This window comes from Fulmarus glacialis, unplaced genomic scaffold (assembly GCF_000690835.1).
Source record: "Fulmarus glacialis isolate BGI_N327 unplaced genomic scaffold, ASM69083v1 scaffold6720, whole genome shotgun sequence".
In the NCBI taxonomy this organism is placed as follows: Eukaryota; Metazoa; Chordata; class Aves; order Procellariiformes; family Procellariidae; genus Fulmarus; species Fulmarus glacialis.
This window is the reverse complement of record NW_009189481.1, coordinates 71-22,629: the sequence shown is the minus strand read 5'-3', so window position 1 is coordinate 22,629 and position 22,559 is coordinate 71. Positions and strand designations below refer to the sequence as shown.

At 40.8% G+C, this 22,559-nt stretch overlaps 1 protein-coding gene across 1 annotated transcript; it reads right to left on the bottom strand.

Moving 5' to 3' along the window:
• Window positions 1-4,735: 4,735 nt before the first annotated feature.
• TTC34 (tetratricopeptide repeat domain 34) lies at window positions 4,736-21,972 on the bottom strand. Its single transcript, XM_009582189.1, is given in 7 exon segments — window positions 4,736-5,254; window positions 10,512-10,722; window positions 10,989-11,260; window positions 12,137-12,303; window positions 17,035-17,227; window positions 19,069-19,292; window positions 20,367-21,972. Coding segments are annotated over 7 exon segments (3,192 nt in total).
• Window positions 21,973-22,559: the final 587 nt, after the last annotated feature.

Sequence of the window (22,559 nt, the reverse complement as noted above, 5' to 3'; positions counted from 1 at the left end):
GCCATCATCTCTAAGCTGTTCTTTGCCTGCTGGACTGCAGAGCATAAGGTCAGGAAACTTTACTTGTGTAATTGTATTTGTGATGCAAATATTCTCACACCTGATTTTCCTTTTATATCCTTGTAAAGAATGTTGAATACTTCATGGCAGGCAATCGTTTATGTAGAAACTTTCTCAATCGTGATTTCAAAGTTTTCTTTCATTATTCATTACCTGGTGACAATGTGCAACAAGGTAGTCTTTCTGCAATTATTACAACCTGACTGCTGCATTACTAAGGTTGCAGAATACTTTAAAGAAAAAAAAATTCATAGGGAGCAAAGAAATATTTGGTAGTGTTTGTATACAGCTCAGAGCTGAATAAGCTCTGATATTTAATCAGATATTTAATAAGATATTTAATCCTTCCTTGGGATGAATGTAGCTTCAAGCTGGTTTACAAATCAAAGGGTATCTAGTTCTACTATTTACATGGGTTATCAGGCCATACTCTCTTCTTGATTATGTTAGTGTTGATTCATATAAATATACTTGAATTCTTCACAGTTATCTAACATTTACAGCAGTATGCCATAAGAATATGTCCTAACGCTCGTTGCATAAGAGACTTTCAAGGAGCAAGTGTTACAAGAGAGTTCCTTTTCTAAATAACTTGAACCATCGGCTGCATGCACAGAATGAGGGATGCATCTCAAAGCAGTTGGAAACAGCTCCACAATCTTGATGAATTGCAGCTTAACATTAAAGAAACATACAGAAATGACTGCAGTTTTTCTATCCAGAGTCTTCAATCTGGAGGAAGTGGAAACAATATCCTGTTAGAAAATGGCATGTATATAATGAAGTAGATGATTCAGCTGAGTGGTCCCAGACCCTTACATGGGTATGGCAACAGATAAGAATGAGATTTATCAGCCTGGAGGGGAAGGAGATGTTTGTTGATAAATACTGATAGATTTCTGGTGCATAACTATTGCTGGCAGGGGAGACTGGGCTGAAAGGAAAGCAGCCAAAGCTAGCTCCCTAGCAAGAACAATGCCCTCTCTGCTGATTGCTGTGATAGCTTGTTTAACATAGCAGCAGTCTGGCTAGAGCCAGACTCAAGTGCAGTGATCCTATTAAGGCATCTTAAATGGTCTTCATGGCCTCACTAGCACTAAATGAAAGATCACAATTAGCCTGAATTATAACCAAAGCCAGTGATGGTGACCGTCTATTAAAAATGCTGAGTACTCAGAAAGGACTCCTACCCTGCAAACTGCAGCATGTTTTTTTTTTTTGAAGATATCATCTTCTGGCAAAGCATAGTGTAACAGAGTGGTGGAGGTATGTGAATGTGCAGGCATATGGATGCTTTTGGCCATTAGGTGCATGGGCTGGGCAGGAGTTGAAATAGATGGGGTCACATCTAAAGTTGTCTGCTCCCCATGACTCCAGGAAATGAGTGTCAGAATGAGTTGTGGTGAGTGTGAAATTGTGCTAGGCATGCATAATGCGGTGACGCTGCTAATCAAACCTCTCTCACTGTGACTAATCAGAAAGATCTATTTGATATTCCAAGAAATTAGTTGGAAGAGCAAGCACATAACGGAGAAATAAAGAACACATCAGAAGCTTAGGCACAGGCAAAGATAAGGACTTTGATCACAGTAGTTTAGTGGGCACAGAAAGAGGACAGAGAGGATAAAAGAAACAAATAAAAATGCTGATGCGAACAGTTAGGATCTGCTGAGAGAAGCAGCCATTAATCTAGACCATGAGGAATAGATAAGAAGTTATGTGCCTTCCTGGTGCTTAAAGAAACAGCAGCTATAGCACCTGAAAACAAGTTTTTCCTCAGCATAACTCTCTAGCAATCTTGCAGAGATGTATGTGGTCCCTATTTTTAATGAAAAATTTCTTTAGGAGCAATAAATGCACTCTATTCAGAGCAGCAAAGAAGAATATATATTACTTAACAAAACAAAACATGCCAAAACCCCCAAACTTCCTAAGAGGCAGCCCAGGCCAATGGATGGAATATTAGCCTGGGAGACAGGACAACTAGATTGTCTTCCCAGTACTTTCCATGACTATCAGGTGGTCTGAGAAAAGTTGAGTATCCTGTTTTTACATAATGGAAAGACTTGGGGCTTTCAGAAAATCTCAGTTCACTAGAAATTACATAGTAAAATTCAGAAAGTTGGTACTGCTTCTCGCAGCAGAGAGGCTACTAATCCAGTAGGCTCTGTGGACTGTTTTCTTCTCTTTTTGATTTAAACCCTGATTCTTTCTTCATACAGTTTTTGTACTGATATTATTCCTATCTGTCAGCATGGATAAGTGGGAGGAAAACCAGATACATGGTCTCTCTGTAATGAAGTTATTTCACTTGAGTGCAGCTGAGCATCTGTGTGTCTGTTCTTTGTGTGCCTAGATTTCAATGCTTATATAACATCTTCAGCAATATTAATTGTGGCAAAGGAGACTGTATATTGTCTCAATTGTTTATACAATGCAAATACATTGTATAGCCATAGACATCTCAGACTAGATATAAGGAAAGTTTCTTTAGTGAGAGGGTGGTCAAACACTGGAAGAGGTTTCCTAGGTGGTTGATGCCCCACGCCTGTCAGTGTTTAAGAGGCAACTGGACAATGCCCTTAATACCATGCTTTAGCTTTTGGTCAGCCCTGAAGTGGTCAGGCAGTTGGACTACATTATCATTGTAGGTCCCTTCCAACCAGAACTATTCTATTCTAAAAGCCACAGAAGGATCAAACTGCTAAAGACAGAAACTGTTGGCTGACTGACACTGAACTAAACCTGCAACTAAAAGAGGGAATGCTAACAGAATAGCTAATGTGAAGCTGTAAAGAGATTCATTATTCCAGTCAACCAAAAACCCAAAACAAAAGTAAAAAAAAATTCCAAAGCCCTAAACAACTGCTTCTCAAAAATTTCACCATGAGACACAGAGAAATTCCTATCTTTTGATTACTGTTTGAAGAAAAATGAGAAAAGTTATTTCCTTCAGCTTGCAAATGTAGCCAACAGTTGTTTAAGGATATAATTTCATGCTTGGAAAGAAACTATCCTGTAGCATCTTGATGCCAATTAGGAGGAAAAAGTACTCATCAGTGTCACTAGGATTAAAATCAGGGTAACTTTTCTTGAATTTGAAAGGAAAGAAGTCCATTCTTACCTGTGCTCTTAGGGAAGGAAAAAAAGGAGCATGTGGAGAAGAAAAAAAGATGCAAGGGTACAGATGGTATCATTGCCTATTGGGTTGATTGCATGGCTGCTGAATGAGTTTCACTCTGGAATGTTGCCTTTCAGAAAACAATGTAACAAAAAAGAAAATGTTCCATTTCCCTTTTATCCTAATCAAAGCAGGAGAGAAGTTCTCAGTATTTAATCTTTGTTTTCAATAGTAGTTTCTATTTTTCTTCATGGTTGTATTATCACACTCCAGAAACATTGGGAGGAATTCACTTGGAGCAGTCAAAACAAATATAAAGTCTGTTGGTTTGGGCCCCACCTTATTGTTTCCTTTTTGCACAGCATAGGCATACTGCTTCCAAATTAAGCTATAGACTCCCATTGCACAGATGATACACCCAACCATGCAGAAATTGGGTATATCAGCACTATCTCTGTGCTGCCCCCTAAGTATATCTGTCCTTACAGGTGGTGAAGCTATATATGTGACAGCAGGCAAAACCCTTCAGAGCATATGAGATGTTGATTCCCATGCTGTCCAGCATGGATGATGAAGAATGAGTGCTGAATCATTGCAGAGCAATCACATTACCATCTTGGCTGTTGCCTCCAGCCCCGACCTCCTACTTGTACATTGATAGCTTCTTGATTAGTTCATGCTCCAGTGCTGTCTTTTGTGCACAAATATGCAGGAGTGTGAAAGATGATATTTAGTGGGCTCTTGTAGACACCCCTACTGAGAGATCATCTCCGTGACTCTGCACTGGCAAACTGAGACACAGGGATCTGGAAGTCCAAGGTGAAGTCTGGAGTACAGCTGCCTCTGTGTCCCAGACAACAGGGTATTAGCCACTAGATTGGATGTTTCATCTCTGTTGAGTCTCATCCTTCATATCATTTATGTTCCCTGGGACAGGAAAACAGTTTACTTGGCATTTGTACTGCTCCACTCCCCTATGTTGGTGCTGATCATTGCAAATCCACTAGATTATGACAAGGGCAGTTCCTTCCATTCAGGAGTGGGTCATCTGAGTGGTGTAACACATATGGTCCTTTACAAACACATTACAAATGTTACTTTTGACTGATGTTTTTGACTGGCCCATAAAAATAAGGCTACTTAATTGAACAGTATGTGTTAAAGCTAATCAAATAAACAGCAAGGAAATACATGGTTATTATTCATAAAATGCAAGCTATTTGAATGTTTTCTTTCACTGTGATTGGAACCCATGTGTTAGAATTAGTTCAGTTTAACCAGACAACACATTTTCTTCACAAGGAGGAGTTTACATACATCCACAATAATTTTAAAGAATACTGAATACTGCAATTTGCCTTTTTCTCATAGCTCTCTTGGTCAGTTTTGTTTCACTACCTGAAACTTTCTACTTCTAATCTTGCTGTACCATGTTCAGTGCCATATCCATTGCATATTTATCATGAGCTTCTCATCTTTCCCTTATTCTTGCAGCCTCACAAACAAACTAGAAAACAATCAGACACTGGAAAATCTAGTCTCTAAACAGATAAATTAATGTATGCTACAGCTTGATGCCTCTCGCTTAAGTCTTGTTTTCAGCTTTTTAAGTTCAGTATTTTTATCGATTTTAAGACCGTAGTCTGTAATTTTCCAGGCCTCTTCATAATGCTGCATTTCAAAATTATATTGTGCAATCTTATGAAATGTTTTGGTTAAAATTTCACTGCCAGGGCCATTCATGATGCTGCACAATGCCATGGATTCGTCTAACTGCAGTGCCTCAATATACTGCTTAACTGCTGCTTCTTCCTCAGACATTGACAATAGCAGGTGTCCTTTTGAGCAGTGGTCCTCAACACGTGTTTTAAGACTGTTACAGCCATGCTTCTGGATCACTTTCTCCATATCTTTTAAAGCTTTGTCATATTTTTTCAGGTGCGTAAGGCAAGCAGCTCTCTGCCGGAGATACCTTGGATTATCTTTGCTTGTCAAGGTAGCCAGGGTGTAATAACCAAGAGCCTTCTCATAGTGATTTTCTTTAATCAGCACATTTCCTTCTTGGGCTGCTACCTGTGGACAGAAAGTTACTTAATATTAGTTATTAAAAGTGAAAAAAAAAAGAGTAAAATATCTAGTCTGGACTGGCCACAGGTAGACACAGACACTAAGAAATCTGGGACACTTTTTCAAATGTTGAAATTGCATCTAGTTGGAGAACATATAATTGGCATATTTTTTGCATGCAGATATAAAAATCTCGGCTCAATGGGCACTTGATGTTATCTCAAGAGTTTCTGAACCACTTTTCTTTGTTTCTACATGTTTTGCCAAAACTTTCTCAGAACATTTCTTCTGAAGTTGAATACATTCGTTAGGAATGACATGTGAACTGAAAACTGAATGGACCAAACTCTAAAAGTAGACAATGTTCTCTTCATGAAACCAAATTTCTGTCATGGTCTGCTCTAACAGGTGACTAGATGGAAACTGCATCTTCTGGTCAATAGATAGTTAGGCCCATGTACTGCCCCACAAATATTTGCATGTGCTAATAATGAAGGTTGGTCTCTACTGAAGTTTACCCAACCTATAGGAAAAAACGGCCAACTGATGGCTTTGCTAATCATTAATCTCAAGCACAAGTGAACTATCTGCCCTTATCTGAAGGGGAAAACAACAACAAGAAAATAGAGAAGGCAGAAAGAGCCACATAATTTTTAGGTTCATAAAGGTCAATAAAGAAAACTCCATTAGAACGATTTGCCTCAAATGGATTTCTCATTATTTCCCTTTATTGGTAATAAACAAAGCTTTTAACATGCTGCAGCAGAGTGAATATTTAAGTTATAAACAAGACTGCCACCAGCAGCTTAGGTCTACAGAAGGCTGAGCCAAACAAGCTGGGACTTCAAGCACAGGATAAATGTTTTCGTCAGTCTCATTCCATGGGATATCACACATTGCCTTTGGATGCTTGTGGCTCCCCAAAATTCAGTTAGCCCAGCCACTGTCTCAGTAGCCACACTTGACAGTCGCCTCAGGTCTTTCAGTCTCTTTGTGTGCCTTGCCTTTTTATTTTGGTTGACTTAGACTGGAATTGATTGCTGTTTAACAGAACTAAGGAAAACAGGTTCTGGATGAAATGGATCAATATTGCAGGTCAAGTCCGAGCACCTCATCTGAGACCAGTGGCATGAAATAATTTAGCCATTCTACCCCAGTTATTTTGCTACAAAGGAATGTAAAATCTTTTATGTTGTCGTATTTATTAGAGAGTCTCTCAGCTTCCACACATAGAAATAGAGATAGGACATCTCCTCAAATAGTGTCAATTATTGGCCTTAATAGTTCTGGCCATAAATTGTAAGGCAGCCTGTCCAAAAATATTTCAGATGTGTGTTTGTGTATACATTTAAGAGTAGCAAATTTAGTTTGTCCTTTCGAGTGTTTTTAAGGCAACTAGTCCATGCAAGTGTTTTCTCCGTGGCAGGATTTTAACAAGGCATCAAGATGGAATTGCATCTACATGTGAGGAGCATCCTGACAAGAGAAGATTTTTTTTCCCCCAGAAATTCTAAAGTTCTAGATCACATTGTTCTAAAGAGCACAATGTGGTTCCTCAAAATACCTTGCGTTTGTGTAGTTAAATTGTAATTTTCAGCCTTTAAAGTGCATTTGTTATTTCAATGGCAGAAGAAAAATATAATTTTTCTTGTTCCCTTGAATGACGAATCTAATGCTGAACCTGCTAGTGTGCTAACAAGGATCATCCTGGTTTACTGCACCACGTATGGTATTGCCACTTATTAACTGAGCCATTGCTTTGGTTTCTTCACATTTCACTGACGGTCCCCAAAGTAAGCAAGCCACAAGATTCTGGATTTCTTGCCGTACTTGGAGGAAAAAGGCGCAGCTGAGAATAAATGATTCTCTCTTATCTTCACCAATAGAGTAAACATGGATATTACGCAGCTGGGTTCCCTTTTGGCTCTGCCTGACTTAAAGGAATTGAGCTGGGACCCATTTTTGGTGTATAACACAGCCGGATTAATTAGTAGCTTACTTGCACATCATCTTCTGAACAAAGATAAATATGAAAGAGGACTTACGGAAAGAAGATATAGGAAGTGCGTAAAAACCCAGAAGGATATTGCACAACTGAGTTCAGTTGCTCTCTGCATGTGGCTTTTGAGAAACACTTTTTTGCCATCAGCCTCGTTGCAGGTAACTTTGGAAGGCCAAGAGCAGGCTATGTAGTCCATTCACAGATGAACTGTAGTCCATCTTCAAACTTATCACTAAAGATTTTATGGCTTCCAGACTGAAATAATGCTGGTGCCATCTGGAAAGGGCTTGGCAGACCATAAGTGACTGGTAATTGGACTGCTTCCTGGATTAGGTCTCTGTGTCCCTTTCTATCACCTAGTTACCTCGCTGTGTGATAAAGGACTGAAAATACACATATTTTTGTTGCATTTCTGGTTCCAGTCCCTAGTGACTAATCTTATGTTGAAATTGACCAAGGTTCAATTCCTTAGAAAGAAAATAAGTGAGGAGTTTAATGGACATGGAATTATGGCCAAGGGTTAGTCTCTGAGCAGTAAATACCAGAAGATGGATTGATAAGCATTGAGCTTTGGAAGAGGGTTGGATGTTTTCAGAACAGTTTGGAAGAAGTCTTTCCTTCTTTACCTGCAGACCCTATTTGGGGGTCATATTCCACATGAAGGCATGTGGAATGGCAACTTCTACCTTGGGCTGAGGACCTAATTCTAACACTGACCATATAGCTTTTGAGACCACTTCTGTAGGAGTCAGCTCTGATATCCTATGGCATGTCAGCAGCCAACAGAAAGTGCAGCTCTGAGGGGCTGGGAGCTAGCAATCAGTCATGCATTTAACCTTTGGCATAGGAAACTGAAGGGTTGAAACTGCACTAGCGGCAAGCAAACTCCCTTCCTCTGACCTTTTGCAGTTTAATAAATCTTTCAGATTCCTATTCCCATGTGGCTCTCACAGTTGTTTACAAATTTCTTAGCATGGGACCCCTTAGACTATAAATAATGGAAGAATTTTATTGCTTTGTTTTGCATGAAAAAAATCAGTACATCAAGGAGCTCTCCTTCCTCCACCTTTTCCTATTCAGCTTACGTAGAATTATTTTTAGCTTTTCAGACCAGACTCCAGGATAATGATGACACATTTTATAATCCCTGTAATCTCCAAACCCTCTAAAACAATGTGGCAGTAATGCTCTGTGCGTGGAGTGCTGAGACTGAGGGCTGAGCATAAACCACTAAACTCTTCTTTGCTTCAGTCTGCTTACTTGTGAAATGGAGGTAGCAGAACACCCTCCCTTAGAGTGTAATTAGGCAACTACATGGTTGTAAGTAAGGCCATCATTGGGGTTTTTGGCACTAATTCTGTCTGTAAGCTTTTTCGCTTTTACTGAGATCTTCCTCTCACTCACAAACTGGAATAACCTTGCAGGCAAAAGGAAGTGCTACTGGAAAATCCTTTGAGACACCAGGCAGGTGAATTAACCAATTCCTTCCCCATCCCAGCGAAGTACATACTTATTCCCTTGTCACAAAATACATATAAAAAAAGATGTTGTGGTTCTGGGCTAATCAGTAATAAAAGTAATCACACTCAGTAAATCTTTGAAGATTAGAGAATTGAGTCCAAATGTTTACTCAGTTGAATAAAAGCACAGGATTAAAGATTAAAAAAAAAAAAAAATTACTCTATTTTACTTCCAACACTGGTATTGAGTTCCAGTCTTGAAATCAGTCCAGCCACCCCTATTCTCTCAAGTGGCAGAGAAATCTTTCATGATAAATAAGCCACCAGTAAGGGGTTTTATTCCAGACCTGTTCCACAGCTGCCAAAAAAAGACAAATAAAGTGCCTCTCCCATTTTAAAGGTTTCACTAATCTGTGGCACCAGTGAGTTCCTAATACATCAGTGCAGTTTAAGCTGCACAAAAATTAGTTTGTTTGGGTTTTTTTTCTTCTCTTTTTTTTTCTTATTGACAGCATAAGAATACCCCTCCTGTGTTTTCTCGGAAAGCAGCAGGGATGGACTTAGCTGAGAGACTTCCATACAGAACGAGTGATGTGGCAGCAAGGGAAATTCAGATGTAAAACATATCTTCATTTTTAGATACCTCCTTAGGGCCTCCATAGACACATTCCTGATTGTACCTTTATCAACTTTATATAGTGAAAGATTGCAAACTGGCTTTAAAATCTTCAAACTCCTCCCCGTAAGACTGAACTTTTTACATTATTCAGAAGAGGGGGGCTCTTTTCTCTGTAATAGGGTATATCTAGGGACCAGTAAATTAATACTTGTTTACTTATATCCTCCTGCTGTTTTGCTAAAATACATACAAAGTGCTCCTCTCAAGATGCATTAAGTATATCAGCATGTTGTTTGTTTTATAACCTGGGAGAAAGCATAACAATATAGCTTCTCACCAGGGTGCACACAATCTACAAATTGAATAAAAGGAAGCAAACTGATTCTTAGAACATGGAGCTACTGGGTAATCAGAATTGCAGATGCTTGAGTGAATGTTAAAACTCCTCACCATCAATCTGACCTTGTCCTGTCTTATTATTGGAGATGCTTTCTCAAAGCTGGATGCACTTTGGGGGAGAAACTTGAAAAAAATACTGAAAAATACATACTTGGGTGGACTAGAGAATCTGCCATTTTTGTGTCAAACAGTTTTAGCTAAGAAAACCAATACCAACCTCAAAGGCTAATAGTTTTATAAAAATGTGAATATATTTAAATTTCTAAATGTTACACAAAAAAGCAAAAAGGATTGAAGCATTTAATGTGACTGAATCAGAACTTTCAGTTTCATTTCAATAGGAAAATGAACAAAACATGAATTCCCCTCCCCAGAAGCCAGCTATGAGCACCATATAACTCATATAGAGTACAATACTAGCAATGATCTTGTTAAATCTCTAGCTGCTGCCCCTTACATCCCCTGTATTTTAGCATTGGGATTAAACAGGTCTCATGCTAGGGAGACCAACAAGAAATTCCCCCAAATGGTAAGAAGTGGTAATGATGAATTATTAGAGACTGAAGCAAGGCCACTGCAATGAAAGAAGTTTGGATTCAACTCCCTATTCTGGTTGAAGTGAAGGCTGGAGGAAGAAGCTGATTTGTTCCTTGTTCATCTGATAAATGTTCTTCCCACACACTTCTGTTCAAGACAAGGCAGGGAAAATCTCTGCAGCATAATTTTGCTTCCCATTTCTTTCTCCACTGAATCCACAGATGTGACATGGAAAAAGGATTGTACCTGAGAGAGATGCTGCTGTTGCTTAGCGTCTACGAAGTTCAGGAGAAACCCCAACTCCCTTTCATCTTTCTTAGCTAGGATGCTGAATGAGTGAGCTGCCACTGGCACGTTCCTCTTCTTCAGCTGCAGCACAGCTAGTCTTGCACTAGCTAAATCGTCAGCAAGAGAGTGGCCAAATGCTTCCTGAAGGTGATCAAGGGCTTCTTCATACCTTCCTGTTGGTTAACACCAGTACAAGCTATATAACCCATTCCATGTGGAGAAAGAGACATCAAGAAAACTTGCTAAAGCAGGATTTAGGTAGCCTGCCCACAGTCCACATCTAAGGGTATTAATTACTTCATACCCTTTCCCAAAATATTTGCAAACTTGTCTTGAAAAGTACTATACAACAATATGCTTGCCATTTAACAGTCACTTCTTTTTAATTTACTGCTCATTCACTTAGTCCGATCAGCTATGTAAAAGAATGGGAACTTACCATTTGCAATCAAAACATCTGTGTAGAAGATGTGATATTGTGCATCCTTGCAAATTTTAATTAGTGCTTTTGCAATCATGAGAAGATCCCTGAGGGTTTCTTCTTTTGAAAGGTCTTTAGTAACAATAAGCTCAGTTAACACAGTCCTGCCATGCTGAAGAAGCCATTGAGTGATCAACCCTTGGGCTTCATGCTTTAAAGACAGGATTGCTGGGATCACTACTCCTGCCTCCACCTTCAGTGCTGAGATCAAATCTTGCACTGCCTCCTATGTAAAAACAAGACCAAAAAATGAAGTGGTAGCAATAACTATGTGTTGATAATTTGTTCTTTCAGGTGCTTTCAGTTCTCAGGTCAACTTCACACCTTTGGAAGCTCTTTGCTCTCCCCTGTCCTTTTCCATTTGCAAAGCTGATATAAGAGCATAAAGACAGGTTTGAATGACTATTTGCAAAGTGTTTTGAACTCCTCAGATTATCATTGAAAAAAACTCTTACAGCAACAAGAAAGAGATGCTGTGAATAAGTGCAAGCCGGATTTGACTCAGCCAGGATAAACCAACACAAATTCACACACCCAATTGGAGATGCACCATTTCCAATTCACTGTAGGATTGGTGTGATATGCAGGTAAAGTGTAAGGCTATTGACCATATTAGAAGCAGATAAACCATGCAAACATCTGACATGATTTCCAGATAATGATATAGTGCAGTCTCCAAAGTAACACTAATTGCACACATGAGCTTTTCACAGTTGATGGAGAGGGACTCACTAAATGTTGAAACTGTTCTTTCTTTTTCTTCTTGTTGTTGCTACATTTCATCTAACACATCATGATGTCATGAAAATGTGAGATCAAATATAGTGGAGAGTTTGCAGCACTGCAAATCAATGCATAGCAGTGACAGTGAATATGATCTATTATTAAGGTTTAGTCTTCCTCTCTCTAGACTTGGGAAAGCAAATCAGTAATGTCAAGTGGACTACTTATACACCCAGCCAAAACAAGAGCCTTCACTGACCAAATTCTGTGAGAAACTCTTTTGATTTCAGTGAGTCCATGACAAAGCCTGGGGTACCTTACACTAATATTGCTTAATACTGTCAGAAAAGTCACCAGCAAATCAATATAATGATAATACCTTCTGCTGCTTCAGAGCAAGGTAAATGAATCCTCGTCCACTCAGAGCTTGCACATTCCTAGGGTCCTCTTTTAGGATGGCATTATAATCAAAAATAGCAGTTTTCTTCTGACCAAGGTGCCCATAACATCGAGCCCTGATGAGAAGGCAATCTACAGCATAACCACCTGGAGGAGAGAAATGCAGCCATGCTTACTTGAAAAGTCTCAAGCCTACTGCTCTAAAACAGGGTGCATTAAATCCCAGTGTGTGCAGACCACTAAGCCCCACCAAAGGGCCTCAAAGTGGCTAAGTGAAAATGATGTGGTAGACCTACATGTTGTGTTACGGTGACTGCAGGAATGAAAAGTAAGTATCACTTTATTCAGAGCTGCGGCAAGGGTGGAATAAGAGGGGTGTGCTGGATGGAGGCAAATGTGCTAGGGTAAGGAACTGTAATCCACAGATGTGACTGGAAGAAGAATAAGGAGGGTGCTGGAGAAGATATCCAAGGATATCCATATGAAGCTATAGAAAAATTCTACTTTGCCTGAGGATACCTGATCAAGTACAATGAGAGTACTTAAGTAGTAGTTTCCTTTATTTTTCTTGCCAGTGAAATTCCTGTCGCATACGATCAGTTCTGAGTTGAAAGGAAAAAAAGAATCTATGTCAGGTTGGTTTCCAAAACACAGTACTGAATCAGTTAAGTGTCCTGCTGAGGCTAGCAGAATTCTGTCAAAGAATGACTTTTCACTGGTGAAGTCTTGAAAGTGTTTTCTGCTGTCTATTACAAAGACAAAGCTACTCTGCTGTTCTAGGTCTTGTGGTGTACGTGTCAATGTCATTCTGCAGGGAAATGGCGAGTTGTGGTTCAGTGTTGCTGCTCAGGACTGGAGTTCAATGTGTAGCTTTGCTTCAAAACTCCTATCTAACCTCAGAAAAACCACTCAATTTCTTTGTATGTCATCATTGAACTTGCGAAACACATCTTTCATGGCTGGTTGGGATAATTTCAATGTGTTTGACACAAGCCACAGAAACATTAATGGGACATAGAGACAAAGCAGTTTGGGTGTTATGCTAACCTAATATCAATGTCAGCCTAAAAGCTTTCTCACACAACCAGCAGGCCAATGTGAATATGAATATGAACCTGGTCTTTTTCTCTGTGACATAAAGCTAGCCATGTTTCTCACTTATGGATGGCTGACAGCAGAAACCAGTGTGTACTTGCTCTGTAAGCCACCAAGGAACAGGCAAGCCTGGACCTATAAAAAGGTCTGGGCTGCAGTATGTGCAAAAAACTTTTCAGGGCATGTATTTTGCTACTAAGATAAATTTTTTCAAAAAAGAAAGATTCTGCATGTTATAAACAGAAGAACCAGTTCTGGAAGTAGCTAAAAAGATGTATATATATTTATATTTACAAAAAGAAAATAATTAATTCTAACAGTGATTTACAGAAAGAAAGGGCGCTTTGCTGAGAGAAGTTGTATGGCTGCAATTTGATTTATAACTGTAACTGTCCTACTGTGACTTAACTCTAACTTTCCAGACAGGAACAGGAACCACACTGTGCCAGGCACACCAAAAACACAGGCCCCACTTCAAAGAGTCTTTGGTCTAGTTAAACATGCCAAAAGAACATTGTAATAAAAAACTGAATGAGTGGAAAAGGTGACAGAATGATAATCATAAAATCACATTGCCCAACTAGCTCAAAAGCTTCCTGGTTTCTAATAAAAACAAATACACATGTCGATCAACACTGTCTCTCCTCAAATATCCATGACTGCTTTTCTGATTGCCTCAAGGTCTCGGCAAGAGTGGGTCTCTTCAGGAACAGCCAAAGGAAGCAAAAGGAGTGGCCTGCAATTATTAAGCACTTAACTTTCCCACGCAGGCAACTTTTTTTCTACCTTCTCTGGGATACCTAGACTCAGCCAGCTGACAGTATAGAGAAATTCCATGTTTGCCAGTTGTCATGAAACTACTTCTACCAATTTTTGAGGAGGTCTGGAAAGCTTTGCCCTTTGTTATTCTGCCCTAAGGTCTTCCATGCGTTTTCATGGGGACCTTTAAAAGACAGCATTGTGATGCTGCTCTGGAAAGCAGCAAAAGGAAGTTGAGGCTATTGTAAAAGGGAATGTCTTCATATCTCCACATCTATCCCTCCATTACACCTTTCTCCAAAGACACCATTAATGTGCAACAAATTGAGGCAACCTACCAATGACATGACCATCATCTCAGGATGTGAGCTGGACTAGGATCCAATGAATCCTTGGAGATTTTAGTATGATGGAATACGAGGAGCACAAATGAGAGAAGAAAGCTCTAAGAGGAAGATATGTGAGGATGGAGGCATAAGGCCATTTGGCTGTTTTAATAAAGTGGAGTCAGAAGGTACACATTGCTTTGGATAAAACAGTAATCCAGATGAGACTGACTAATTTACTGCCACACTTAATATGCACTGGGATTTGTGATACTAAGATTCTTTTTTCTCTGCTTTCAAATAAGTGCTGCCCAAATAAACACATATAGTTGACAATGAAAATCATGGTCCAACCATGGTTGCAGAGCATATATCTTTCTGCCATCCACATGCTCCTTCCTTTCAAGGCAATTTCGATAAGGATCTTAATTTGCCCAGGATTGCAATCAATAACTGTGGCATCCCAATACTGGATGATAAATTATCAGTGCCACTGTAAATATTTTTTCATAGGGAGGTCAGCAAATGCAGCGTCTTGCACAGCTGCCTGCAGAGATGAGCCAGCAGACAGGCTCCTAGCAATTCTTTTACAGTAATGAGGCTTTTTTTCCCTACTGATACGCTCCAAAACTTCTGTAAGGTTATTATCGCTCTGGAGCTTTATCAGTTGGCTCCCATAAAGACAATATCTATTTCTTAACAAGCATCTGTTCTAGCAGGTGGGGAGTTGATAAGCTGGAATGCATGGGCTGTGAAATGGAACCATCTCAAAGCAATTAACAGGTTTTTTTTCCATTTTCATAAACCAATCTCTCTTCTTCTCAATGCTACTGTCATAACATTTGCTCAGAGTGAAAGGCAGATTTCCATACAAACATGGTTTTACTTGGAACGTGTCAGAAGCATTTCCATGTTAGCCTGATCTCTCTCCTTAGGAAAAGCTAGGATAATGATGCATGTAAGTGGGTGCTTTCACTCTTTTGTACTGGAACTACACATTCATTGGTCTATTGGAACAAGAAGGCAGGTTGATTGTTACAATGACTGTGTTTACAGCATGTTCATTCTGATGAAAGAGAAGGTACCAAATAAATTTCACTGGTAGGAAGGTTTTCAGGGTACTAACTAATGTAACAAAGTAAGGCTGAAACGGGAGCCTTCTACTTCTACACTGCTTGTCTAAAATGGGCTGAAGCTGGCTTTGTTTCGGTAGCTTTTCCAAATTACTTACCAGCTAGCATCTCCTCTAAAAGTTACACAGAACAAATAGGATAAAGGCTTCTTCTTTCTTCTGAAGGGGGGATTTCCTTCATCTAGATGATTTTGTGAAAGTCCCCTCATTCACACTCTTTAGAAGACTAACTGCTCATAGGGACCAAATTCCCCTCTCATTTATCACAAGTTTGGCTTTGATCTCTTTAAGAAACAATTCTATTGTATTTTCAAAGAAGCTCTCATCTCTTTCTAGATCAAGTTTAATTTTCTGGGGAAACATTTCCAAAAATATAGTCGTCCAACCTAGCAGTTGGACAACAGGATCAAAAAGCCCTGGCTTCTCTTGACATTACCAGGCTTCAGGCTTACCTCAGTCACCTGTGTGCAGAGTTACTTACTGAAAAATCAAGTTTTATAGAAGGAAAAGTAATTCTGTAGGATGTCCTTCAGACTTTTCCCTGTATTTTGAGCATGTATCTATTGCTGTTATAAAACAGCCTCCCTACATTAAGTACAGAAGAATCCCCCTGCCATTCCGCTTTTCCTTTACCAATGGAAGAACAGCATTACACCGCTTATCCTAAAAGGGTCTTTTTTTAAACAACAGTAAAAAAGGAAAGCGTGGCACATAAAAAGGAAAATGATATAATGGCTCTGAGAAGATAGCACTGCTAACATTAAAATATGTAGTTTGTTCAACAGCACAGCTGTACTTGTGAGAAAATCTGTGACCATACGTATGAAAAAAATCATGGTTACAGATCAATTTGTCCAGACCAATTACTCAGAAGCAACCTACAGCAACAGTAATCGCAGTCTGATGTTTGGTAGCAGGTCTACCACAACAAAAGACTGTAAAGTGTAAAGAAGACAAACATTGTGTTTCCTGTACACTCTACACATTACATTTCTGGAGCAGGAAAAACAGGGAAATGATTAGATTGGAAATTTCAAACCAGCAGCTGGAAATAGATGGGTTCAGGATGTTAAAGATCTTTTCCAAGTTATGAAGGATTTGTGGGTTCTTTGTGTTGATATGACCCAGTAAGAGTGGTTTATGCCTGAACTTAACTTTTAGCATGTGAACAATTGAATTTGAAATAATCCTCAGCTGTGCTCCAGGAGGATTTCATGTGCTAAACAACAGGACGAAATCACATGCTGGGTCTTCTGGACAGGTGAAGAAAAGGGGCCGATGTCCCTGTAGAACTGAACTGAACCCTTGCAACCCATTTTAAGGAGTTCACGAGCTATTTACAGGATAGTAAGAACTGCAGTCACTGTTTAATTGCACTATTTCATGATCCAGATGAGTTGCTACTTTAAATAAATTTTATCCTGCTCTTCACCTGGCTTCGTGAGTCTACCGTTTCAATCTTCTCATTGGGGAAATGACAGATGAGACTCAGTTGGACATGCTTGCCTACCCACTGATCTGATTTCCCATAGAAGTAAATCTCTATCAGTATCTTGATAACCTTACCTGAAGCAATGATGGCAAAGGAAAGGTAGGCAATGGCCTCTTTGATGTCAGCATCCTCCTGTTTGTTCTTCAAAATGGTCAGCGCTCTGAAATGGCAGTGAGTTTGCATCAACTTCCGATCTTCATCTTTGAAAATATCCATGATTGGCAGGAGGCAGGAGGTATCTCCAATTCTGATCACTTTCTTTAGCAGCTTAACAATGTGAGAAAAAGGCAGAAAAGAAATATTGGCGTGAAAAAATAAATGAAGTCATGTTAAAGCTGGAAATGTTACTGTCTGGTGAGACAAGTATGCTCTTACCCAGTGCTTCCCCATGTTTCACTGGGGCTTCAGCCAGCCACGGTCCAGCCAAGGACCATGAATCTCTTTTATTTAACTCTTCAGCTGACCCTAGTGTAAATGTTGGAGAAAACACTACTTCTTATCTTTTCTCACCACCACTGCAGCTGTGGAAATCATTCTGGGGAAATATATAATGCTGCTTTGCTTACTTTGGGCAGCATCTGTTCCAGACTGGCAGTTAACTGTTTTTATAAATACAGCTGAACCACAGAATGATTGGCCCAAAGAGAGAGTTTCTGTGGAACAGGATTCCAGTGACCCCTTTTGACTGTAAAATTGAAACCAGTGAATTAATGGAAAATCAGTGAAGTGGTGTGCCTTTCTTTTAGTATTGCTATTGGGAATCTGGGAAAAGTATGGATTCAAATCCACAAACTACTGTCCTCCTGGAAAAGAATCTTGGTATCTTTGCCTCCATTCACTAGAGTGAAAATCACCACGCACTTTTTTACTACATTTCCTAAGGAAAAGAATCAAAAGGTGTTTCCTCCAGTAAAGCAAATGTGCTTAGCAGGTAGTCAACATTCAAATCTGAGCCAGAGAAGCCAGGACAAGAACAAAGTTGTCTTAATGCACCAGACACATCCATTGAACTTACTACTTTCTCTATTTTTATTAATGGATACAAGTGTCTGGGTGCTGACAGGCAGGTGGGACAAAAACATTTTGAAGAGAAATTTTCGGTGACACGTATGTTCCATCTAGAATTTGTAGCGGAAGCTGCAGATAGGAATCCAACTTCCAAGGGCAACATATGAACTCTAATAAAGTCATGTCATTCATTAATAGCCTTCCCAAAGGCAACAAATTATACAAAACTTTTATTTTTCATAGGGAGTAGTGACAATAAAACCTTTCTCTTTATGGCTTGTAGAATTTATGTGGGATTTTAAAAAATGCAATAGTTCCCTCTGATGGCAGAACCTGGTAATTCAGCTTTGTAATCCTTGGTAGGAGAATCAACGTTTTGGAATCTTTTTCATGGTTTCAAGCACAAGTCATTAGCCACTAAAGAAAGAAAACTGCAGACCGATATTTGAGCTTCTGGTTTTGTTTCTTTCCCTGCCCCGCCCCCCTACAATGCTTCATTAGGATAATCAGTTAGGTAGTAGTTCTGCCTTCTTTTCTCTAGGGGAAAATTACCAACCCCATCAATATTGTCACCAGGGGCAGGATGCTCAGTCATGTTCTGCCTAGTTAAAGTCTCTGATGAAAAGTGCCATTAAATAGCATATGATGAATGGGCTGTATGTAGCTAGGAGTCCTTGTGTGGCTTGTGCTACAGACAGAAAGTCCTACTTATGAGGCCTGAATTTACCAGTTTACCACCATTCCTGAGAAATTACTTGAAACACAGGTTGAGGTAGGTGCAGCCTCACTGGAAAACCCATCACAGGTTGTGTGATGGGATGGGTTCCAACTTTGCACCATGTGATGAGGTGGCCTCACAGTGCAGCTTGTACCCAGAGCCTTACAGTTGTCATGTACACTGAGGAGCAGGAGACATGGAGAGCACTGTGCTGAGAAACTGAAAGCCCCTGGAACACCCTTTGGCAAGCCTATGTCTCTAAAGTGGTCCCTCTTAAGTTCTACCATGCATCTTCTGTATCAACCAAAAGGGTTGTTAACCCTCTTCACCATACTACCACTGATCACTCTCTCGTTCTCTCTGCTAGCCAGGTGCTCCTTACCTGGTTGCCATCATACAAGAAACCTTTCTTCAACTGCAGAAGTGCGAGTCTAGCCAGGATGGGAGACCTCTGTGGATTTCTGGAGAGTGCCAGTAAGAGGAGCTTGTGAGCTTCTTCTACACAGCCCATCTGGTACAGGGCATCAGCACAAAGGATCCGTGATGCTCCATCAGAAGCATCCAGCTCCTCCAAGAGAGAAGCCAGACGGTAAACCCCAGGGGCATCTCTGGAGGAAAAAAAAATAAAGAAAAAGGGAAAGACCACCTTCAAGGAAAAAATGCTAATGAGCGTAACAGAGCCTCTTTGTCTCACCTAGAAGCTAAGAAGCAGGTTATCAGTCCAATACCAAAATGGATGATACATTTTACCATACCCAGCACCATAGATATCTCTGCCACTTAATGCCATAATTATAATCCCTCTTTATAAAAACATGTTCTTAAGCAGTTGTGGCTCTAAAGAAAGGTTAACAAATAATGATTCATATCTGCGGTTGCAGCTGATACCACAATGGGAAGAGGAAAAAGTAACAGAGAGAGTGGGGAAAAAAAAAAAAGAAAAAGAAAAAGAAAAAAAAAGCTCTAATGAAGAGCTGTGTGTTAGAATTTGCATGGACTTGGAAGAACTGTGTTAATAGGTAGCTGCTTCTTCCAGAAGCAGTGAAGATAAGCAATCTTTTCTGACCTTTAGAAAGATGATTTTAAGTATTAAAACCTCAGAGTCCCTCCGTTACACCTTGTCCTACCTTCCAACTCAGGTTTTAATAGATTTAGCTGGAATAGTTTGGTGTTCCTGTCTCAAATCTCCCAGCCTTAAATATGACATTAATACAGTTAGCACTGAAAAAAGAATTTGGATTGCCAGCACCAAGTATGTCCACAGTAGCCCCTCAGCTCTTTCTTGGAAGGACACTTTCTAGGCGCTTGGTACTTCATGGCCCACCAAATCCTTCAGTTCAGAGCTGAGAGTGAAAGGAGCCAGCTAGCACCAACGAATCTGTTTTATTATGAGTGTATCTACTCCTGTAGAGGAGAAATCTCTGTCATATTCCCTCTAGCATTTTGTGCGCTCCTAGCTTTGCCCAATTGGTATGTCATGGTTTAACTTCCATAGAAAGATTGAGCTGATCTGGCTACATGGATCCTATCACATTCTGACATACCAGCAAAACAGTATTTTGCTGGAATAACCACAACTATTCAGTTTTATTTCAACCTGTTATGTTAATTAGGAACTTCAAAAGGGTCTATATCCTATTCTCAGTTATCTGAAGCAAGCACCCTCTCTGCTATTCAAGCCACTCTCTTTCTGTTAGGAATCTGCACAGCCCTGTTTCTTTTTCTGCCCACAGACTGAACTGCCTCCTGGGTACCTCTTCTTCTGGAGCATCTTCTGTCCTTCTTCTTGGAGAACTTTTAGCAGCAGTCCTCTTTGGTTCCACGGCACATAGGACTTGATTGTGAAGATGGTTTCTTCCAGCTTTAACTGGCAAGCTGTGATATAATCCAGGGCTGTCAAGTAATGGCTGCCACCAGAAATCCGGATAAGTCCACGCCCACATAAGGCTTTAATACAGCTGCTAGGATGTGGGGAATCATGCTCAATGACCTTTTGAAAGTCCTGCAGGGCTTGCTGATGGTCATGAGCATGGAGGGAGCAGAATCCTCGCAATGCTAAGAGAGTATTGTAGTAAGTTTTCTGCTCTGCTGCCAAGAGGTGGTGACAGATATCCTGGGCAGTTCTGATGTGTCCATGCAGGAGATGGCAGTCTGCTAGCCGAACACTGAGCTCACGTTTGGACCCCGGGGAGATCTGAAGGAGGAACTGGACTGTCTGGATGACAGAAGGGAGCAGTTCAGTACCATCATTGCCTCTGAGTTCAGTCCGAGTACGCACAGCCTCCCTGTATGCTGCAAACTTCACCTCCAGGACAGTTCTAGCCTGTTCTTCTATCCTCTCAATGTCACGTGGTGAGAAAAGCTCTTCAAAGTGTTCCATTGCCTGGGCAGGGGTTGCTGCAAAGGCTTCTGCTAAATCCTGCATCATTTCCTGCATCCGTCCACCTAAGAAGAAATATGCAGCAGCCCGTTCCAAGAGCAGACCCAAAGCTTTCTCATCTCTGAGATTATTATCAGCGGAGAAGCCCTTGAGGGCCTTGCTACAAACTGCCGCACACTCCTCAAATTTACTTTTCTTAAAGAGGTAAGCTGCCTGCACGCTGCAAACCGAGATATCATCCGGTGCCACTGCAGACAGGAAGTCAAAGCAGTTGCCCAGCCATTGATCCAAGGAACGGCAGTCTGGGCTTGCTTTCTGATATGTTGAGAGATAATTACAGAAGGCCTGGACGACCTGTGGCAGGTGTTCCCTTTGCCTAGTACACACATAGGCCACTGCCTCAGCCCGATGCATCACAAAGGCTTGGATATAGTCTGCAACTCCCTTCCTAACTTGTGTCCCTGACAGTACCCATGCCAATGCCCTCAGCAGCAGCAGTTCCATGGAATACTTTGGGTTAGCCTTGAGCAGGGTATTGCATTTACTCACCACCTCCTCTGAGCATCCTTGCCTGAGCAGGGTCTCCAGTTTATATACTGAGGATACCACATTGTTGGGACTTAGGGTGGAGAGAAAGATGGCAGCTATTCCCACACTGAGGGAGACAACGGCCAAGTTCTTGCTCTGGATCTTGGGAATCTGATTCTTGCCTTTGCACCACATCTCCAGGGTGGCTGTCACTTTCTCTCTGAGCCCTTTGTCTAAGGCGTTCACTTTCTGTACTGCTGTGGGGGCACTGCAGCTGAAGGCAGCCATGTAGAAAGCAGTGGCTATTGGTAACTCCTGCTGGGCGAGATGGTGGTCCCCTTCTTTGCAGAGCAGCGCAGCAAGCTCCTGAGGTGACATTTTCTGCACTTGTATCTTCACCAAGCAGCATCACACACGTAATGTGGCTAGTGCCTGTAAAACAGAAAATGAGCAACGTGAGGGGCTGTGGAGCACGGTTTTCTTTGCTTGGGGGGCAGCTTTCCAACTGACAGACACAAGCAAGCCCAGGTCCTGTGAAAAGCCAGCGTTTTGTCACTGACAGGCTTCCCGGGGAGCAAAGCCACGAGAAGAAACACTACAGAGGTTCTTAGTCCACAGCCCCATAACATTGGCCAGAAAGCAGCCACACAACCTTGTCAGTGTTCTCCATCCCACTGACCGTGCAGGACGTGGGGCTGAGGTGCCTACCAGGCTTTATCCTCCCTGGCTGAGATGGCAGTTTGATAAATTTTTCATCACCAGACGGTACATTAGTGCTGGTGGTGGACAAGGAGGAGACAGAATAGCACCTTGATACTTTGCCCACCACTTGCCTCTCGTTCTTTGCCTTGGAGACACAGGAAAGGGAGAAGAAAATTTCTACCTTCTGCCTGTTTCTACCCCAGGAGTAGAAAGATGGAGTTCAGTGCAAGGACCCGAGCTCCACAGCCTGTCCCTCGGCCCCA